Source organism: Penicillium macrosclerotiorum (genome assembly GCF_028827735.1).
Source record: "Penicillium macrosclerotiorum strain IBT 26536 chromosome Unknown utg000002l_segment0_segment0, whole genome shotgun sequence".
Classification (NCBI taxonomy): Eukaryota; Fungi; Ascomycota; class Eurotiomycetes; order Eurotiales; family Aspergillaceae; genus Penicillium; species Penicillium macrosclerotiorum.
In genome coordinates this window covers 1764012-1782980 of record NW_026643082.1, presented here as the reverse complement: position 1 = coordinate 1782980, position 18969 = coordinate 1764012, and the positions used below count along the sequence as shown (strand labels likewise).

At 49.2% G+C, this 18969-nt stretch overlaps 8 protein-coding genes across 8 annotated transcripts; 5 read left to right on the top strand and 3 right to left on the bottom strand.

Annotated features, from left to right (window-relative positions):
• Positions 1 to 1253: 1253 nt before the first annotated feature.
• Positions 1254 to 2479, top strand: N7462_001787 (aspartate-semialdehyde dehydrogenase family protein; the record flags this gene model as incomplete). The annotated part of the gene is made up of 3 exons (XM_057073513.1): positions 1254 to 1284; positions 1343 to 1600; positions 1674 to 2479. The coding sequence occupies 3 exons, from the start codon at positions 1254 to 1256 to the stop codon at positions 2477 to 2479; spliced, it is 1095 nt and encodes a 364-aa protein (XP_056937154.1).
• Positions 2480 to 2776: 297 nt separating this feature from the next.
• N7462_001786 (40S ribosomal protein eS4) lies at positions 2777 to 4012 on the top strand (the record flags this gene model as incomplete). Its single annotated transcript, XM_057073512.1, has 5 exons — positions 2777 to 2790; positions 2955 to 3092; positions 3175 to 3459; positions 3602 to 3896; positions 3959 to 4012. 5 exons carry the CDS (start codon positions 2777 to 2779, stop codon positions 4010 to 4012), a joined length of 786 nt encoding a protein of 261 aa, XP_056937153.1.
• A 6175-nt stretch (positions 4013 to 10187) lies between these two features.
• Positions 10188 to 11751, top strand: N7462_001785 (uncharacterized protein; the record flags this gene model as incomplete). Its single annotated transcript, XM_057073511.1, has 3 exons — positions 10188 to 10799; positions 10871 to 11359; positions 11437 to 11751. 3 exons carry the CDS (start codon positions 10188 to 10190, stop codon positions 11749 to 11751), a joined length of 1416 nt encoding a protein of 471 aa, XP_056937152.1.
• Positions 11752 to 12486: 735 nt separating this feature from the next.
• Positions 12487 to 13035, bottom strand: N7462_001784 (uncharacterized protein; the record flags this gene model as incomplete). Its single annotated transcript, XM_057073510.1, has 2 exons — positions 12487 to 12892; positions 12974 to 13035. The coding sequence occupies 2 exons, from the start codon at positions 13033 to 13035 to the stop codon at positions 12487 to 12489; spliced, it is 468 nt and encodes a 155-aa protein (XP_056937151.1).
• Positions 13036 to 13519: 484 nt separating this feature from the next.
• On the top strand, positions 13520 to 15613 carry N7462_001783 (telomere repeat binding factor family protein; the record flags this gene model as incomplete). Its single annotated transcript, XM_057073509.1, has 3 exons — positions 13520 to 14580; positions 14636 to 14665; positions 14722 to 15613. 3 exons carry the CDS (start codon positions 13520 to 13522, stop codon positions 15611 to 15613), a joined length of 1983 nt encoding a protein of 660 aa, XP_056937150.1.
• Positions 15614 to 16231: 618 nt separating this feature from the next.
• Positions 16232 to 16927, bottom strand: N7462_001782 (sorting nexin-3; the record flags this gene model as incomplete). The annotated part of the gene is made up of 3 exons (XM_057073508.1): positions 16232 to 16260; positions 16342 to 16663; positions 16850 to 16927. 3 exons carry the CDS (start codon positions 16925 to 16927, stop codon positions 16232 to 16234), a joined length of 429 nt encoding a protein of 142 aa, XP_056937149.1.
• A 462-nt stretch (positions 16928 to 17389) lies between these two features.
• Positions 17390 to 17884, bottom strand: N7462_001781 (uncharacterized protein; the record flags this gene model as incomplete). Its single annotated transcript, XM_057073507.1, has 1 exon — positions 17390 to 17884. The coding sequence occupies one exon, from the start codon at positions 17882 to 17884 to the stop codon at positions 17390 to 17392; it is 495 nt and encodes a 164-aa protein (XP_056937148.1).
• A 189-nt stretch (positions 17885 to 18073) lies between these two features.
• On the top strand, positions 18074 to 18442 carry N7462_001780 (uncharacterized protein; the record flags this gene model as incomplete). Its single annotated transcript, XM_057073506.1, has 1 exon — positions 18074 to 18442. One exon carries the CDS (start codon positions 18074 to 18076, stop codon positions 18440 to 18442), a length of 369 nt encoding a protein of 122 aa, XP_056937147.1.
• Between the last annotated feature and the right edge of the window lie 527 nt (positions 18443 to 18969).

Sequence of the window (18969 nt, the reverse complement as noted above, 5' to 3'; positions counted from 1 at the left end):
CAGCAGGCTTAGATGGCCAAAAGCAGGCTCTTGATGCAGCTCTCCGTTCTGGTGTCAAACGATTCCTGTCCTCAGAGTTTTCAGCGAACAGCCAGCACTGGGTGATTTTCAGCCTACTACCATTCTTAAGAACGAGCTGCTGTACTATATCGAGAGCAAGGAACCGAAGGAAAGACTGTTATTGGGACTTCTGGGATGCTTAGTCAGACCGGTGTTCAAGTCTCTAAGACGCGTCACAGCAGCCAGGTTTGATACTTCATTTCCAATAGGATATTCGAAAGCAATTTTTTCGATTATATATCGTGCGTCAGTGTACAGTTATTTTGGATGATTGTCACCAAAGCTTCACCCTTATCAATGAAGCTGCACATGGTCAATTTATTATCTCTGTCTTGCAGTATATACAGGAAGGGAAGCTGGCGATCACTAGTTTTATGTTGCATTAGTCGAGAAAACCGTGGCCAAGGAGAGAGTTGCCGAGACTACCACGGAGTCTGAAATGAGAGCAGCCACCAAAAACTGGTACTGTGTCATTTCGAACATGCTTTGGCCCTATTTCGGACAACTTGTGAGGCAGCCATAACAGGAATAAGAATATTGATTCATTGATATCTGGAGCCGAAGATGCAGTTTCGAGAAAACTGTCAGACGGTTTGTACGGAACTAGTATGTATTTGATAGCGTTGAGACCCCGACTGCAATCGATATAATTTGTCGAACTCTCCATAATCGAATCAGGATCCGGTCAACTTAAGTGTGCCTGTGTATACTTTGTCCTCGGAGAGGAGAGTCCGACTCCGGCGAGGGCGCGTGAGCGGGGTGGCAACCAGCGGCAATGAACCAATCGTGTGACATGAAATTTTTGCCCGCGCCAGGGCCTGATGAGTCAGCGCGGGGCAACGATAATTGGCCGCGATATCGCAGATGCTTCGGAAGTTGCTACGAGCAATTCATCTTCATCAACAAGCCAAAGTGGTGAGTACTGCCTGGTCCCTACCTATACCGTGTCGGTATTTCATACAGGAAGCAATGGGGAGATCTGTGAGGCAATCGAGCTTGCAATGCTCTCATATCCACAATGCGGGGCAATGGTCAAAGCCTTGACTCATAAGATCTCCAACGTCCCGATCACCCATCTGATATATGAATGGCCGTGTTCTTTCCATATGCTCTGCATTAAGACCAATCGTATCAGATGAAACTAACTGTATTCTCAAGATAATCGTGTTCTCTCTCTCAAACACGCAAACAACATGGCAGCCTCGTACCCCAAGAAGAAGTGCGGTATGGCTTGAAGAAACCCGATGGCAATAAGATCAAGTAGTCTAACAAACTTTAACAGGTGTCCTGGGAGCCACAGGATCAGTTGGCCAGCGTTTTATTCTTCTGCTGGCAGATCACCCCTTCCTAGAGCTTCATGCAGTGGGTGCTTCGGAGCGCTCAGCCAACAAGAAGTACAAGGATGCCGTCAGATGGAAGCAGTCTGCTTCCATGTCCGAGAAGATCAGCAACCTTGTGCTCCGCGAGTGCAAGGCTGAGAACTTCCTGGATTGCGATCTGGTCTTCTCGGGATTGAACAGCGACATCGCTGGCGAGACTGGTAAGGAACCCAACGAGCATGCTCACGATCCTCCTTTTGGCAGAAGATTGAAATACTAATGGCCCTGTCACAGAGATGGCTTTCATCAAGGCAGAAATTCCTGTTTTCTCTAACGCAAAGAACTACCGCAAGGACCCTATTGTGCCTTTGGTGGTCCCTACTGTGAACCCTTCACACCTGGACCTGATCCCTCACCAACAGAAGCACTTCGGGCTGAAGAAGGGCTTCCTCGTCTGCAATTCTAACTGTGCCGTCATTGGCGTTGTTATCCCGTTTGCTGCCCTCCAGGCCAAGTTCGGCCCTGTTGAGGAGGTCGAGGTGTTCACCGAGCAGGCCATCTCCGGCGCCGGTTACCCTGGTGTACCCAGCATGGACATTGTTGATAATGTGATTCCGTTCATTAGTGGCGAGGAGGACAAGCTCGAGAATGAAGCCCAAAAGATTCTTGGTTCCCTGAACGCCGATGCCACTGCATTTAACGAGCAGGCCGGTCTGCGCATCGGCGCCACATGCACCCGAGTGGGTGTTACTGACGGCCATATGGCCTTTGTCTCCTTGCGGTTCAAGAACCGCCAGACTCCCAGTGCCGAGCAGGTTGTTCAAGCCATGCGGGAATACCAGTCCGAGGCTCAGAAGCTTGGTGCTCCATCTGCCCCAGAGATGGCGATTAAGGTGTTCGATGAGCCCGACCGTCCTCAGCCGCGACTGGACCGTGATATTTCAAGGGGTTACACTGTCAGTGTTGGCCGCGTTCGTGAGGGTGCCCAGGGTGGCTTCTTTGATATCCGTTTTGCTGCTTTGTCGCATAACACTGTGATTGGCGCTGCCGGATCGTCCATCCTCAACGCCGAGGTGGCGGTCATCAAGGGATACATCTAAATGCGGATCGGGATAGTAGGAACTAGAACTTCAGCGATGTCACATACTATTTTGGCCATTAAAAAAATACATAGACTTTAAATCACTCCAAAAGCATACCAATGTCATGTCATTACCCAAATAGGAAGGTGGGTACACTGAAGGAATCTTTGATGGGCCACCCGAATAGGCTTAGTGCGCACTAGGGCACAACCCAACGGCCCAAATTAAGCGAAATTCCCTTGTTAATCTACGCTATTCGTTTCTCCTCCATCGCGATTTTTCGACCACCCACCACCAGTCGACAAATTCTTCAAAATGGCTCGCGGACCGTAAGTGCTATGCCACTGCTTCATTCCGACCCTGCACTATCAGCAATTCTCGTCCTGCTCGCAGTGCTCTTGCTGAGCGTCCAGAACGCAATTCTTCGGAATTCAGAATTCTAACAAAATTCCGGTGAAACATCTACAATTTGCTAACCACTATGCGTCTACAGTAAGAAGCACCAGAAGCGCCTGAGCGCGCCCTCGCACTGGCTGCTGGACAAAATGTCCGGCACCTATGCCCCCAAGGCCTCTGCCGGTCCCCACAAGCTCCGTGACTGCCTGCCCCTGATTGTCTTCATCCGCAACCGGTACGATTCGAATATCCCTCTTTCGCTTGATGTGCAGAAACGTACGGCTCTCTTGAAATAAAACTAACACCTTTATGATCAGTCTGAAGTACGCTCTGAACGGTCGTGAGGTCAAGGCCATCATGATGCAGCGTCTGGTCAAGGTTGACGGCAAGGTCCGCACCGACACCACCTTCCCCGCTGGCTTCATGGACGTCATCTCCCTCGAGAAGACTGGCGAGCACTTCCGTCTCATCTACGACACCAAGGGCCGTTTCACCGTCCACCGTATCCAGGCTGAGGAGGCCGAGTTCAAGCTCTGCAAGGTCAAGCGTGTTCAGCTTGGCAAGGGCGGGATCCCATTCTTGGTTACGCACGATGCGAGAACGTGAGTGCAAACTCTCCACGAAGTTCCGTGTCATTCAGTCGTTGGACCAAGCTTTGGTTGATCGGCCGAAGACGAATCGAACTTCAGTAAGCTCTCAACCAGGGAAGAACAAGGTTTGCTAATTCGAGTCTTTTCTCTACAGCATCCGCTACCCCGACCCTGCCATCAAGGTCAACGACACCGTCAAGGTCGACATTGCCACTGGCAAGATTGTTGACTTCGTCCGCTTCGACAGCGGTGTTGTCTGCATGGTCACTGGTGGTCGTAACATGGGTCGTGTCGGTGTCGTTACTCACCGTGAGCGTCACGATGGTGGTTTCAACATTGTCCACGTCAAGGACGCTATTGACAACACCTTCGCTACCCGTGAGTCCAACGTCTTCGTCATTGGCCAGGACAAGCCCTGGATCTCCCTCCCCAAGGGCAAGGGTGTCAAGGTATGCTTTAAGAACCCCTCGATCTATATCGTCCACTGTGCAGAAGCTAACTCTCCTGATAGCTCACCATTGCTGAGGAGCGTGACCGTCGCCGCGCCCAGGCTATTGCCAACTAAATGTCTTTCGACATTGGCAATGGGCATGCTGGCCATCATCAGTCTGGTGATGAAAAGCAAAATAAAACAAAAATTGTTAAGCATAAAACAGTAGCTGGGAAACGGCGTCTTGTCTTGCTTTATGGGCTTGGATGATGCTTAGTTCCGTAGATTCGAACCATAGCAAACAAAACCGGGACGGAATCACCGTCTCGTTTCCGAGTGATATGATACCTATTTTAACGTTATCGTTTCTTCAATGATTTAATGACTGTATTTTGACTATCCTTGGGTCTCTTAAATCTCTCTCCCCTCGTTCGTTGAACTATTCTCTGCCTGAACCCTTTCTGTTGGACCCTCGTAACTCCAGGCCTGGTGAGCTAACTCACCACTCCGTGTTTAAGATTCATATCGCCAGCCCTTGAAGACTTGAGGAGTGTATAGTTCGTAGAAAAGGCTTCGCGGTTATTAATGAAATTCTTTCTTGTCTCAACATCTGTCAATATGCAAATCTGCTAAATATACACAACTTTGGACAACATAAACTGGAATCTCATTTCCATTACATCTATCTGTATAATTCAGTCTCTCTTCGACTTCCAGTCTGACATGGATGGAATCTTCCCTTTCGTCATCCTTCCAACACCTTTGAGTCCTAAAAATTTTGAAAAAAATTTAGAAGAATGATGTAGCAACCAGCGAAATCATAGAGACGTCTTGGTTCAAAGTTTTTTTCAAGTATTATGACTTTCATTGGTAGCTATTCTTCTTCCACCTGTAGCAAACTCGGATTCGCCAGAAGCAATTATCCACGAAGTCCGTGCTCTGCTTCTGTCCCTTTTGCTGCGGATGCATCCTATCAAGCCCCGTTCAGGAACGCAGTGTAAAGTAAAGCAAAAAGAAAGTGTCTTGACCCCATTCACCAGCAGAAGTGCAAGCGAAGGATTTGCATGAACAGAAGGCACCTTCAGAGGTAATATTGATATTGAGTTCTATTGTAGGGTCTCCACGAATCGCGATGCAAAATATGGATAGCTTTGATAAGGCAGTAAATAGGATTTTAAATCAAAAGAGACTTGGCAGAAAAAAAGAAAAGTAAGTTAAAGTTATCGAGCCAGTGTGAGCGCTTCAATTTGATCAAGATCTCGTATTAAAGGCGTCTCTGGAGCCCTTTTCATCTCTAATCGACCCTCTCTGACTTCGGTTACGGATTTGGGGACGAGTATTCGAGAATGGTCAAAATCCTAGCTCTGACAGCCTTCGCTTGATATCATGGCAAACGGTGAGGGGGCTGGATTGTACTTTGATGCTTTTGCTCTGCTTTGCATTCAAGGTGCATGGACATTCTCGGTAACGGAAACCCTGCAAATGATGCAGCCCAGGTGGCAGTAGTAGGAAGCATTCACGGGTTATTTGAAATAAATGAGCCTTGGTGATGCTCTTTATCCCTTGCATTTGCCATTTGAATGTCGTTCAAGGATTCAATGTTGTAGGTTTTTGTAAGGCTGGCCTGAGGTCTGCCTTCTCGTCTCCTGTTCGATATCATGTGGATGTGAAAATCATTTGCTGCTACTCAGAAATATCGGTTGTTCGCAAGAAGGCAATGAAAGGCAGAGATTAAGAGAATTCTAATCTCACAAATCAAATATCTATAAAAATGTATATCACGTATGTTAATTTCTAGATATACATAAATCAACTTGTAAGCTTCACACATATGTATTCCTGTACATTGCTTCTCACTCTGTGCATGCCTCGAGTATATCGAACAATCCTTACGGCATATGATATATGCCCCAGTCCTATACATGATCGCCAGGGATTTTATTCCCAATCTACAGCTGTCTTTCGTATTCAAAATCCCGTCGAGACGCAGTTCTAAATGTTGGACCAAGTACTCCCAAGCCGGGTGAACACCAAGCATTGACTATTTCATACTAAAAGATTGGATAGATCGAAACGAAGTACAGCTGATTTTTTGAGGATAATATGGGGCAATGATTTTGGATCAGAAGGACTCTTCGGCATGAAAAATCAAATGAGATGGTTCTTTTTTGTACTGGACCTATCTGTTTACGGAGTACGGAGTACACACGGGTACGCGGAGAACTTGGTCCTAGCCCAGCACCAGCCACTAGATACCAAAGGTTGTATCTGTTCAAGATATTTGCTATTCAGCTCTGCCCACTGCGCAGATGGTTCTGAAGTTGACCATCACCTATAATCATGTAGGATCGCAACAGCCGGCGGCTGCAATCCATTAGGCGATATTGGGGGACGAGCCCCACTTGGCTGCAGGAACAATAGTAAAGAAACAATGTGTGGGGCCAATGGAGTCATGCATCCCTTACCGTTGCTTTTTTGGAGGCATTTGGTCTAGAATAGACACCTCCACCTACTGTGACGCCTCGGCAGAAAGTTTCCGTTGTGGAGATTCACACACGCTTCACGACGGCAGACTCCGTACCGTACTCCGCACATGCGCATGTATGAGCTGCAGGGCCCACGAAAGGACCAACAGGCGCTAACAAATGTCGCATCCAAGCATATACTATAAGGCAACATTACCTGGCTTTTCTTTGTGCGGCGCTGTGGACGAAAGTCCCCCTCCCCTCTTTCTCCCCTTTGTCGCCGGACTCTCTCGTAAGTGCAGGAAGTTGGTAGATCAATGGCAGTCTGATCGGCGTATGAGAACTGGCCGTCCTGTGAGAGTCGACACACTAGAGTGGATCTACAGCCTCAGCTATCGATCTCTCGACTAGTAGTCCTGATGATTTCATTTTCGTGTTTGGCGCTCGAGGCGTCCCCGGCGAATGGCCCTAAACATAGATCCAACCACAAAACCCGCAGCCACCCTGCGGCGAAGCATGAGAAAGAGACTACGAAAGGCCAACGAAAGGCCATTTTCATCGTTGTGATTTTCTCCGAGAACCTTTGAGAGCCGCGAACCTATGGTTAGGCTTGGTTGTCCGCTGTGCGCTGGGGAATTTGACGCATCAACTCTTGGCCGGTCCGTTGCGTCCTCCCCGATTCCACCAGGAAAAGATCTCCGCAATCCCAAGTGCCACGGTGTCGGAATATGCACGACAGCATAACACAGGAAATAAAATCCCTAACCTATCGAAGATGTAACCTGGGCGCAGGAGCGCCTCCTAGGCCCTTGCGAGGGATATGGCAAAATCCGTTGGCTCTCGTGTGGGCACTCAAGGCGACGCTCAGTGGCCAGTGGATGGGAGATGGGCGGTGCCATCCTGGAAATGGGAATCCGTGTCTGCTACACAGGGCACACGGCTGAGAGAACTAGTTTTGTCGCGGCAGAGAAATCAGAGATCTACCAGATCCCTGCGCTCCCCATTCCCTTCTCAGTCTCTCTCTGGCGGGTAAATCCCTGACGTAGGGGCGTTCGTACAGGACTGTCCATGTACACAGTTCATCCGATCGACCACTAGAGTGAAGTCAATCTGAATAGGAGAGTTACGATCTCAAGGACTCGTATTTATTTTTTTTTTCAACGGAGCGATAGGATCCATCAGCCATTGAGAGTCGAGAAGGGAGCATTGACAAGAGGACTAAGGCTACTGCACTGTGCGAAGTGATAGTAGCCACCAACAGTCGCGGGTGGGGCCTAGAACATTGTCGCTTGGAAGCATGACTGAGGACGGCTAGCCTGCCCTCCCCCCCCTCCGAAGGTTTTCGTCTGTCGGTCTAAAGAATCAGAAGCTGAGCGAAAAGTTGGATAGAAAACTTGGGTTGAGCTTCACGATACAGAATAAGATGTCAAGCAACTGCTATGCTCCCCCACGATCCACCACAAGCTCTGGAACGTGTGGATCAACCGAGATCCGATTCCCAGTACCTTGGGCCTGGGCTCCTGGAGCCGCTCCCATCGAATTCCTGAGCTTCCGAAAACATTCACGTGGCAAGAGAGTTTGGAAATGACGTTGCGTGTGCACCAGACCATGATGGTTTAGGATGTTTCTTGTCCTTATCTCCTGCGTTTCCGGATAGCCCACGATGCTCCGAGCACTAGGATGGTTCCACCAGCGCCACTACGGGGACCGCCTGGAGTGATCTCGACGCGGGCTGCTCCGACGATGACGAAGAATGTGTAAGGCATACCTATATTTGTTTTTGGTTGTCAAGAGCCAAGTCATCCAGCGATCGTAAATTTTCGGCGGTGTAGAACAAGATATCTCGAGACAAACAATTTGGCAATATTCTCGTGGCGACTACAGTGTCATCCTTGCGGAAGATGCGTGATAGCTTTTCAATTCTTTGTTGATTTTTTGATTCAAAAGTTTCCCTTATTAATAATCATAAAAATGACAAGGTCTGATGATCACCAGTCAGGGCCCGGAAGTTTGAGAGCCCGACTGCTCAATTTTGGACTCCGTGACAGGGTACATGGGCCTCTTTCAGCGGTGTATGGGGAGGGTATGGGGGGATACGTCTCTCCCTCATCTTTGTGAAAGGCCCTCTCACTGGCCCTGCCGATTCCAGACCGCAACAATCAATGGAGAGAATCGGGATTGATGGAAAACTGCCGGGGTACAGGTGGGTTGCTTGGGTTGGCAGAAGCCAATGGGCATCGCCCTCATGAAATTATAGAAAAAAAAGTGCAATAATATCCATGGGTTCCCTCCCGACCGCCTCACTTCGACGCTTGCGTTCCACCGATTTGGATTCCATCATGATCGTCCGTATCTGTCCCTCGCTCCGGGTTAGTGTTATGGGCCTGGGCTCCGCCTATTCGGTATGAAATTATGGAATTGCCAGTCCATGATTGGGATGATACACAGTCGATGTCATCCCAAAATCAGGACGATCCTCATGCTCGGTTTCACGAAGCATTGATTTTGGCTCGGACTTTGAGAGACATTCTTCCGCGGTCCCCAAATACAAATCGCAAAAAGAATCCAAAAATCAAATCAAATCAAATCAAAGTAAAACCAAAGAAGCGTGAAAAATCAAAATACAAATACCACAGTAACATGCCTTAAGCCACCTCGTTCATACAAGGGGGAGGTAGAGATTCTTGATTTCTGACCGACGTTCACTGCACTCTGATGCTGTAATCATGCCCGATGCCGAGATCATTATTTTTTATTTTATTTGATTTTTTTTCAATTAGCATTTTCCGGGTGCCTGTAATTTTAGTACAGCTACTGCTGCCACCTAGAAAAAAAAGCATATTCTTTTTAGTCCAAACCACCTCCGCTGTTTGACCGCTCCTCAACCGATTTGTCCGTCGACCAGGGACGATTCGAAGGAAACGAACAGGTAGAAGGGGAAAACAACGTCAAGTTGCCTTATTGTCAATTCGACTGCTTTATAGCCCAAACAAGTGCTCGGCATAGAAGACGGGAATTCGATTCGGTAAGGAACGAGGCGAGTCAGGGCGAGTCAGGGCAAAAGAAACACGGCCAGGGGACCCATTCTTTGCGGTGGAGACACGCATCTTCCCTCCCCCCACCCACCTCCCGGCTGATCTGGGGCCGGTTTAAGGAAGCATACGTGTTTTGCGATGGTCAATCATTGCCCCCTTTTCCCAAAGTCTCCCTGCCCATTGGGATTCCCAGCAGGCTGGAACTAGGATTGGCGCGTCCCCGTTTTCAATGTGTCCAGTCATCCTGTTTTGCTGGTGTCCCCAGTATATCCCCTCGTGATGTGTCGAACGTGGCGGACGACTGAGCACTGAGCAGGGATAAAAGACATAGAGATCGACTGGTTCCTTTAAAACCAATCACTCTCGCCCTTTCCGAGAGACCCGATAGTTCTAGTGCAAACTAACTCTCCGTATATCTCCATATATAGAGATTTAATTCCTTCAATCTCTTTTACCCTCCACATCTCTAGAAGGCTTGCCCCCCCCCTCCATCCTCTCGGTCTGATCATTAGTCCCCCTCTACTTTAATCTCTCTACGTTAACCTTTCTACTACCTCGAGTTCTTTGTCCCTGAACAAACCTCATTCTTTTACTCTTCATCTCCGGTCAAGCATCCTGTCGTATGCGGTTCAGACCAATCGGTTGCCCAATGTGCTGGTCTTAATAGACCCAGCTTGGTGGTGTGGTAAACACGCTAATGTGATCGACTGGTGAGCTACCATATAGTTAAACCTGCCTTCAAAAGGGAGATACATGCCCACTCCTCCCCGCAAGAGACCCAAATATCAACGCAACGCAACAATTCTCGGAATGTCGCAAACCCTAACCAGCCAAACGGTGGCTGTAGACTCGACACAATCATACCCGTCGCTTTTCCAGATTGGGGCAGAAGTTCCTCGCTTTGCGATCCAGTATCGCTGGTGGGAAGATGAAGCCACCACAGTTCTGTGGGCTTTCAACATCCCAGAAATACGTCAAGTGATCCGCTTTGCGCTCTTTCGGGATGAAAATTCTCCACGTAATTCCCTATTGAGTCGAAATGCAGACGCTATCGACACCTTTCTGATCGCACTGTCCGATCCTCGAGAGCATCAGTTTCTTGGAGCCCTTTCACATCTTCAAAGAGTCGAGGAAATTCTGCGGCGATCGCGTATTCAGCCGCCCTCAACTGTGCCTTGGACCTGGTGTCCTCCACCTCCAGGCCACTCACTCGATGCTCGAGCAATTGCGGGGGCTATTGAAGCTGCAAGTCATTTTCAGTTCGGTAGGATTGTGTTCGAGGAAATTGTGCGTGCCTCATTGGGATACCATGCACCCTCAATCGAGTGGTTTCTGCTACAGCATACGTCGCTTTACATTCATCTTCTTGATCACCTTCAAATTTATCCCGAGGAGATCCCTCTCTATATAGAAGTGGAGAAAGTGAGTTCTCTCTTGCCTATAGTGTTTCGGACAAGATCACATCGCTGACTAGAATATTTTCCCCAAACAAGCACCTGAGAAACAAAAGTCCCTTCGCACATAAGGCTCTGGTTCATAGTATCCGCACTGTGCAGCCAGATGCCACGCAGCATATGCCTCGACCCACATCCCCAGGCTTCGAATTTATCGCAGGCCCTATTCAGCGTCTGTTCAAAGACCAGCCTCCGAGCTTGAAGTCTATTCTTAAAATCTTCAGCGTGTTGGCAATTAGATTCCGGCAGCAGTATATCCATACGCCCAAGATGGAGTGGACCAAATCTTTTGATACCACAATTCTATTTCTGGAGGACTACCTCAACTCGACATCACCTATGGATCTGGCTAGTACCCTAACGGGTGCGGATGAAATCGATTATTCCCGGTTATCCCGACAGAGTATCGCTACCAACGACGCACATGTAAGAGGCATTTTGGAGAACTGGCATACGCTCCGCATCTCAGTATGGGAGTGCTGTTCTGCTCTCCCTGATACTGTGCCTTATCTACGAGACTGTGCCCAGGTGAGACGAGACAAAAGGCTCCCCGCTAGCGATTTGGCTACTTTCATCAAGCCCATTTCTGATCAAAAACATTGCAGAGACTTCTCAGTTCCCACAACTACCATTCTCTTACGGCCCTATTAGATGGCCTTCATCGGTACAACATTTCCACCGCCCGATCTCGAGGCCTGAACAGCACAATTGGTGGCATGGTGGTGTTAGATCCCATGCTCCCCCCAGAACTCATCGCTATCACCGAGCCTGCTCAAAATTATACCAATTATCGGCAACACTATAACCTAAAACCGGGGATTCCGTTTCTCATCCCACACCTTCGGGAGTTCCAGCAGCGCGGGGAGATCGCCATCCAGCCACTGCTCCAATATTTGCAAATCTCTTCGACCGAAAAATGATCACCAGGTCGACTGTCGAATTATACTCCTTGCTGATTTCGGTAACAAAAAGATGCGGCCAGTCTTTGTGGCTGAAAGTGGCTGCAGGTGATCATGCTCGCCGCGCGCAGACATGGGACTTTTGGACTGTTTCAAAGTTTTTGTTTGTCTTTGTCCTCGGCCCCCCTTATTGTAACCAATGACCGGAAAGGGCTGCATGACCGACAGATAAGATGTATTGCTTATTAGATTGTTTCATTTTGGGGGAATGTGAACTCCACGCTATACCCATGCAAGCATCTGCAGCGCTGGGCGTCTGGCGTTGGTCTGTCTTTCCATAGGATCAGTTATTATTATGATTTCACTTTGATCACCATCCCATATACCTCATACGAGGAGTCGATAAGCACCGATTCCAAGACCTAGGAGCCGTTTAGATTGAGTCCATTTCTTCTACATTTTGCAAGAACGGCCAATATCCCCTCTTTGGCCGAGCAGTGGTTGGGTGAATGGCAACGGCCTCTTCCCGTGCCACCAGAAACCCTGCAAATGACATCTGATCCATCGCGCCCGAAGCGCCAGTCCATGCCATTCTGAAGAATTCTTCTCTATTTCCTAGTCATTCATATTCCTCCCTATCTTACTAAAGTACAATGTACCATGGGTCATGATGCATACTATGATAACACGACATGATGCCTAATTTTTTAGCCTGTTTCTCCTCCACCAAAAACAAGCCGCGGCTGAACCCTACATCTACTCTTGCTTCCCGGATACCTTGGGTGCCTTCGCAACCCCAAAGACACCCAGGAAGTAAGCGATCCGATTAATAAACAGGAACCCGGTTGCGCCGATGTTCCCCCACGTCAGCGCATTCCATGCGCCCACGTCCACGAACGCATCCCAGCCTAAACCCAGGTAGGTGGCGTAGACATGGCCAACATCGGCAATGGCCAGCGCGATCAGGTAGTTACGCAGCACCTTGGGCTCAGTGCTCGTATGTAACACAGCCGCCCCGACGAGGAACAGCAGATAATACAGATTACCTAGTTGGTAGGCCAGCGCGACACTGCTCGGATGGGGTGCAGGCGCGTCGACATGAGGTGCCTGGCCCGAGATGAAGCCATCCAGGTCATAAATCGGGCCCAGGCTTCCGAGGACCCTGTGATAGGCAGAGTCAGAGGCTGCTTCTCCGCGGGATGTACCATGCGGAGCGCATGCGCAGGGAAAAGGCAATAATTACAGTGAAATCGGCTCAACAATTCCAAACAGGATATGTGGCCAAGTTGGGAGAATGGTGGGCATTTTGGATTGAGACTGCAAATGGTTATTGGTTATTTTTGTTCTGCTATCAGCCCGTTCGGAGTTTGCAGTTTGTTCGTAGCAGATAGGGAGTACCTCGGGGATCTCTAGCTTCCCCTAAGAAATCTGCGGCGGGAGAGGAGTGTGGGACAACGCACGATCGGGTTGGTTTGCAACAGATATTGTGGAGATAAACCAGAGAGCTGTATGTTTGGGATATTTGAAACTGCGGGGATTGCTTCAAGTGAGAATTGCTAAAAAGGACCCGTGGGAACAACCTTTGCTGGTTGACTTCGACCCCAAACTGCACCAGTGGTGCCTATCGGTGCCCATACGGAAACATCGCATCAGATCAAGAGCTTCAACGTCCGTTCCCTTAAATATCCAGCAAACGATCGCGTGAAACACACATCATGGCTGGCTCAGTGGAAATGCTACAAGCCAATATACTCGCAATCTGCTAGTGGTCCCTGGTCAATGATCTGCGATGGACTCATCTGGGGCTTTACGGCCCCTCGACGAGTCCTTACTCCGCGAGCTTCCTCAGCTGTCTCTTCGTATCGCTCCCCTAAGGGAACCGGTTTCTTCTCGGACACTCAGTGTACCTTCACCACTAGAACCAAACGCTAGTGGTACCAGGGATTCACAGGCCATCTCCAAATCTACGAATTCTAATGCAAACATCTCTCCCAACCCCAAAGCGGGTCTTCCCACTGTGAAGGAGTTTCTCAATGCCGCACGAATTAAGAAGACCGAACCTCCCGCAACAGACTCCCAGTCAAATGTGGAACCACCACCAAAACCAATTCTTCCAGCTTTTGTAAACCTCCGTGCTATAGAACGCTTTCCATTTTCGTCTTCTTTCGATGACGATGCCCTCCATGGACAACGCAAGCGCCGGCGGGTAGACTTTCAGGCCGAGTCTTTCAGCGAACACTTGCAACTGCCAATTCCACAGGCGCAAAAAGAACAGCGTCCCCCACCATTTGGGCCCTTCGCAATTTTGAATGGATTGAATGAGCCGCCGCCAAATGCGGCCATTCTTCCCCCAATAGAAGCAGGTTCCTCTATCACGCAACTTCTGACGAAACCAACTCGAAATGATGCGACAGTCGTGGACCTTGGAAGCTTGGTCTCTACAGGTGGTACACTCGCTGAAGGCCAGATCGTAGAGAGGAAAGAGGCAAGAATTGAGGAGCTTCTTGATACTACACTTGACGAAGATGATGACGACGATAACGACCATGAGAACGATGATGTGCAACGAATTATTTTGCATGATCCAGAGAAGGTGCCTCAGATGACTGTGGACAAACGAGAGGCTCTTCAAGAACAGAGTACTATGGCGACCCCTGCACTGGCTATTGATGAGCCTTTGCCTCCTAAAACTCGAGGTCGCTCTCGGAAGAATCTCCGGAGGTGGACCGAACAGGAGACTACGGACTTGCTTCGGGGTGTGGTCAAATGCGGCATTGGCAATTGGACGACTATCCTTGCACAGCCGGAACTTCAATTCAATAAAAGAACAGCCTCGAATTTGAAAGACAGGTATGGATGGTCTCATGTCTTGGCTTTTCTTAGATGGTTAACATCTACTCTCTAGATTCCGAGTCTGTTGTCCCTGGGCATATCGGTAAGCACATCCAACAAGAAGATTACCATGGCAAAGTTTTATTAACTATCAACAAGTGCATCTGATCCAAACGAGGCCAGAAAACGGCTACGGGATAATCTTGCCAGTGCGCTCTTGAAATCCCAAACCCAGGACTCTGATGGGAACCCTGGCAAAATCCACCTCCCTCAACCAAGTCTCATGAATGCCAGTTCAGAGCCTAACTCTGGCTCTGGGAGCCCCTCCAACAGCTCACACAGGCCATCTGACTCGAGCGTGTCATCTGTAGCCCCAGAGACGGACAATGGGAAGACTCCCCAACGGACGTTCCCCTCGGGCAAAGCCCCATCTTCACTATCCAATAAGTCACACACAACATTGGCATCACTCGGAATCCCAGAGCCACACATGACTATGAAGTCAAAACGACGGTCACGATGCCCGTTCACCAGCGCAGAAGATGAGGCTCTCCTAAAAGGCTACGCCGTCCACGGCTTCCAGTGGACCTTGATTCAACAGGATAAGAGACTCAATCTCGGTCACCGCCGAGCAACTGACCTTCGCGACCGATTTCGCACGAAATTCCCGCACGCTTATCGAGAAGGAGGCTCCGTTAGTGGAAAGGCCATTCATACTCAAAACAATACCCAAAGTCTAGCAGCAAGCGTGTCAGAATCAAGACCCCGGGATCACCCACCCAGCAATGATTCAACTCCGACAAAACCCTGTGCAGCGGGTCATCGCCGCCCCAACATGCATAGTCGACATGCATCTACGGCCTCGAACTCCAATCCAGGATCCATAGATTCCGCATTTTTGCCTCCACCACAGAGCTTGTCGGAGCTCTCTGCAGCTAACACAGTCCCCGGCATGCTTTCATTCCCTATGGACGAAAGTTCTACGGGAGGGGCGTCTTCGCCTTGGGAAGATAATACTCTCGCGCCTATGATTTGGGATGATTTGGGCTAACTGAGCAGCATGTGGATAGTGGCCAAAAGTTATGCTTTCCGAGCGAAGCATGCCCTATTAAAAACTTCTCCTTTTTCTCATGTTTACTTTATTTCGGCCTTTGTGATTTCAAGATTGCATTTCGGGTGTTGGATCTCTTTTTTGTCACTTGATATCCCGCAGTATACGTTGGCAATCTACACGCATTTACACCGCAAACTTTTCGAGATTATTTAATTTCAATCGAGGCTATGTCATTCCAGATGCCACAGAGCTGTCTCACGCCAAATCTGTAAGCGGAAAGTTGCTCCCACGATGCAAGACAGAAAGGTAAGAATGGGAAATTAGAAGTCAATCAGGCACATGAAGTCAACCAAGAGAGAAAAGACAAAAAGATGCGGGACGAAATCGGATATCAAACTAAGAAGACCATGACAAGAGGACTATGTAGCGTACAGTTGTCTGCTCCTTTTGCAGAGAGACTCTGTCTTTGCACTCACATCATCAGGAATTGCAGAAGACTCCATGGACGTAAAGAAATAGAATTCACCACGCTCAAGTTGCCGAGTGGATTTGCAACCGCAAAAAAAAAGAGGAAGTTAGGGACGAAAAATGAAGGAAGGCGCAGTGCACTGCACTCTACCACGCATTGCGGTCCCAGTTCGGGTCTGTTTACGAATCAGCCAAGTCCACAGACTGTTGCACTGGGTATTTTAGGATTCAAAAGGCGACGACAGTCGGGGACATACCCTGTATGAAACTAGCCAGCACTTTACTTCCGGTCTGCAGCAGCGGATGCCCTGCAACAATTTCCAGGAATCGCTGGAGCCCCTCGCGACGGTGCTCGATGACGTCGTCGCTGAATCGGTTGGTGAACACCTTCCCCGGCAGCGGGGGAATGGTCACCCTGGTACTCTCGCGCTCGAGAATATCACGGAAATATTCAAAGTCGGAGTAGCGACGGCGCACAATGGAGCTTTTCAACTTGAATGCGGGAATGTTGGTTTTGCAGGTGATCTCATACGAGGTATACATGTTTCGGGAGGTTCCATGTGTTTGAGGGTTTCCCACCTAGTTGTTGAGAAGTCAGGTCTCTGGATTTGAGCTTTGATTTGCAGGTCGCGTGTGCATTAGGGGTTGGTTGTATGAAATCCGGTCTGTGCGGAGACATTGAAGCTCGCGCAGACGACATGGACAAGGGCGAGCCGGGCTTGGAAGATACAAAGGCAGTGGGTTTAAGTGAAGCGCTCAACTTACTTCGATCTCGAGGAAATTCTCCGGTGGCCCATAGATCTCCTCGAAGGATTGCATACGTGACTCGGGGACGGGTTCCATGGTGAGCGGGGTCGGGGATATTCCCAGGTCGCAAGGAGGGCAAAGATGTCGGGTGAGCGAAGCTTTATGGGAGAGCAAAGATGAGGGAGCTAACAAGAACAATCCGGCTCAGCGATTCCGTATGTCCGCACCGCGTGTCGAAGAAGTGGAGGGAGCGGGGGATCCAGTCGGATCGTCTATCAGTGACGACGCAGGAAAATGGTTGTTCCGCCTCGAGCTTATCGGCATCGGCGCTCTCGCGCTTCATCTTTCTCTTTATACAACTTTCTCTCGAACTATCCCACTAGTTGCTGGAAAAGGCAGAAGAAAGAAATTGAAAAGAAAAGGGAAAAAAAGCCATGTTCTTGTTTCTATTAAGAGTTCAAAACACTGACGCCAAACGACCTTTAAATGCAAAACACAACGCTTTACCAGACCATGGTTTTATGGCGAATGAGGGAGTCATGGATGGCTCACACAAACCTAGCTTGAGACGCGCCTGGGAGAAGTTTCTGGTGAAGATGGTTCCGACGCAGAATCTGTCGAGAATGCATTTCCTAGTGGAGCCTCTTTGTCGTCCGCTACCTCTGGTGCCTCAGCAGAATAAGGCGGGGGTGGTGTGGCCACGCGCTCCGGAGGCATGTACACATTGGGCGGCAAGGCAATCCTTGGTCCCGGTTGCATGTACTGCAGTGGAAAGTTCTGGATAGGTTCTTCCTTATGCGTAACCCGGCGACACGACAGGAACACTATCACCAGGCAAGAGATACCCCCAACTACACCCACGATAATTCCGGCTTTAGCCGTCGCAGAAAGACCTCCGCTATTGTCTTCGGAGTCGAAACTCAATGGAGTGCTGGTAGGATAGTCATACGAGGAGCAATTACTCGGGGTCGTTTGGTTGCTGGAGATGGAGACGGACGCTGCAGAGCACCAGGAACGCAACTTGCTGACCACATCTAATTCATGGCCATGCATATACGTCAGTTGAATTCTCGTATGGATTCACGAAAGTGAGCAACTTACCATCTATATCTTCAGAGCATAGCTGGGAGATACAGCAGCCAGGATGATAATAGAAGCTGGACCAGTCGCACCAACACTCAGCGCTATTGACATCGCAGCCAGTGGGTTGATTCTGATCGGCGGCACAAAAGTCCTATTATTATGGTCAATCTACTTAGCTTCCAGCGATTTTGGGATGGTTTCAACAACGACGTCTCGTGGTCGTCCGATGACGTGGAAGCGAGCGTGAAACTTACAGCGCAACCGTCGGAAAATAATGCGGTGATGTTGCTAATGGCACTGGCGGTGGCTATAGAAAAGAAAGTGGCCACCGTGAGCGACAAGAGAGTGACTTTCATTGCGTTCGTCGATGCAATGCAAGCTCCTGTAAGCAGAGTTCGTCGGTCTATCAAGAAAGAAGGATGGCAGGCGGCTTTTCGACTATTCAAGGCCACAAATGGCTTTCATTCAGGCGCCAAGGTCGATCACGGAAGCTATGTAAACGCCCAACTTAGACAGCCTCAAGCGTGAGGGGATAATGCTTGGTCGTGTTGCGCAGATCCCAGTTGAAAAGACACCTAACCGCAAGTCGTGTTCTTGAGCAAAGCAGTTTCACAGAGGATGCAGCCCGTAATTGCAAACCCGCCTTGAAGAGACTGGGCGGTAGACATTCCTTATAACAACCAACGGTGGGCCCTTATTGTGTTAAAACAAATGCCCTGAATCTGCCAGTGTGATCTTCGATCATCAGAGGCGCCCATTCCCGGTATGCGATCATTTGGGGGCCAACAATTTGCGCTGGGCTGAAGGACTCATTTGTCTTCGTCCTGCCCTTGTTTCAGAATCCTAGCAAATTATGCCTTAGAAAATTCAAATCTTATTGGATCGACCCATCCATCGCTACGCCTGGGGCGAGGTGATTCGCCTCTGAAGGGGCCGATGCACCCAACATGATGTAGTGTGCCAGGCGCTTAGAACCAGCGCTTAGAGACAACCAATGATTTCTCCATTGGATCAGAATCTCATGAAGCTCTCATATCTTCATCTGAAACTAATTA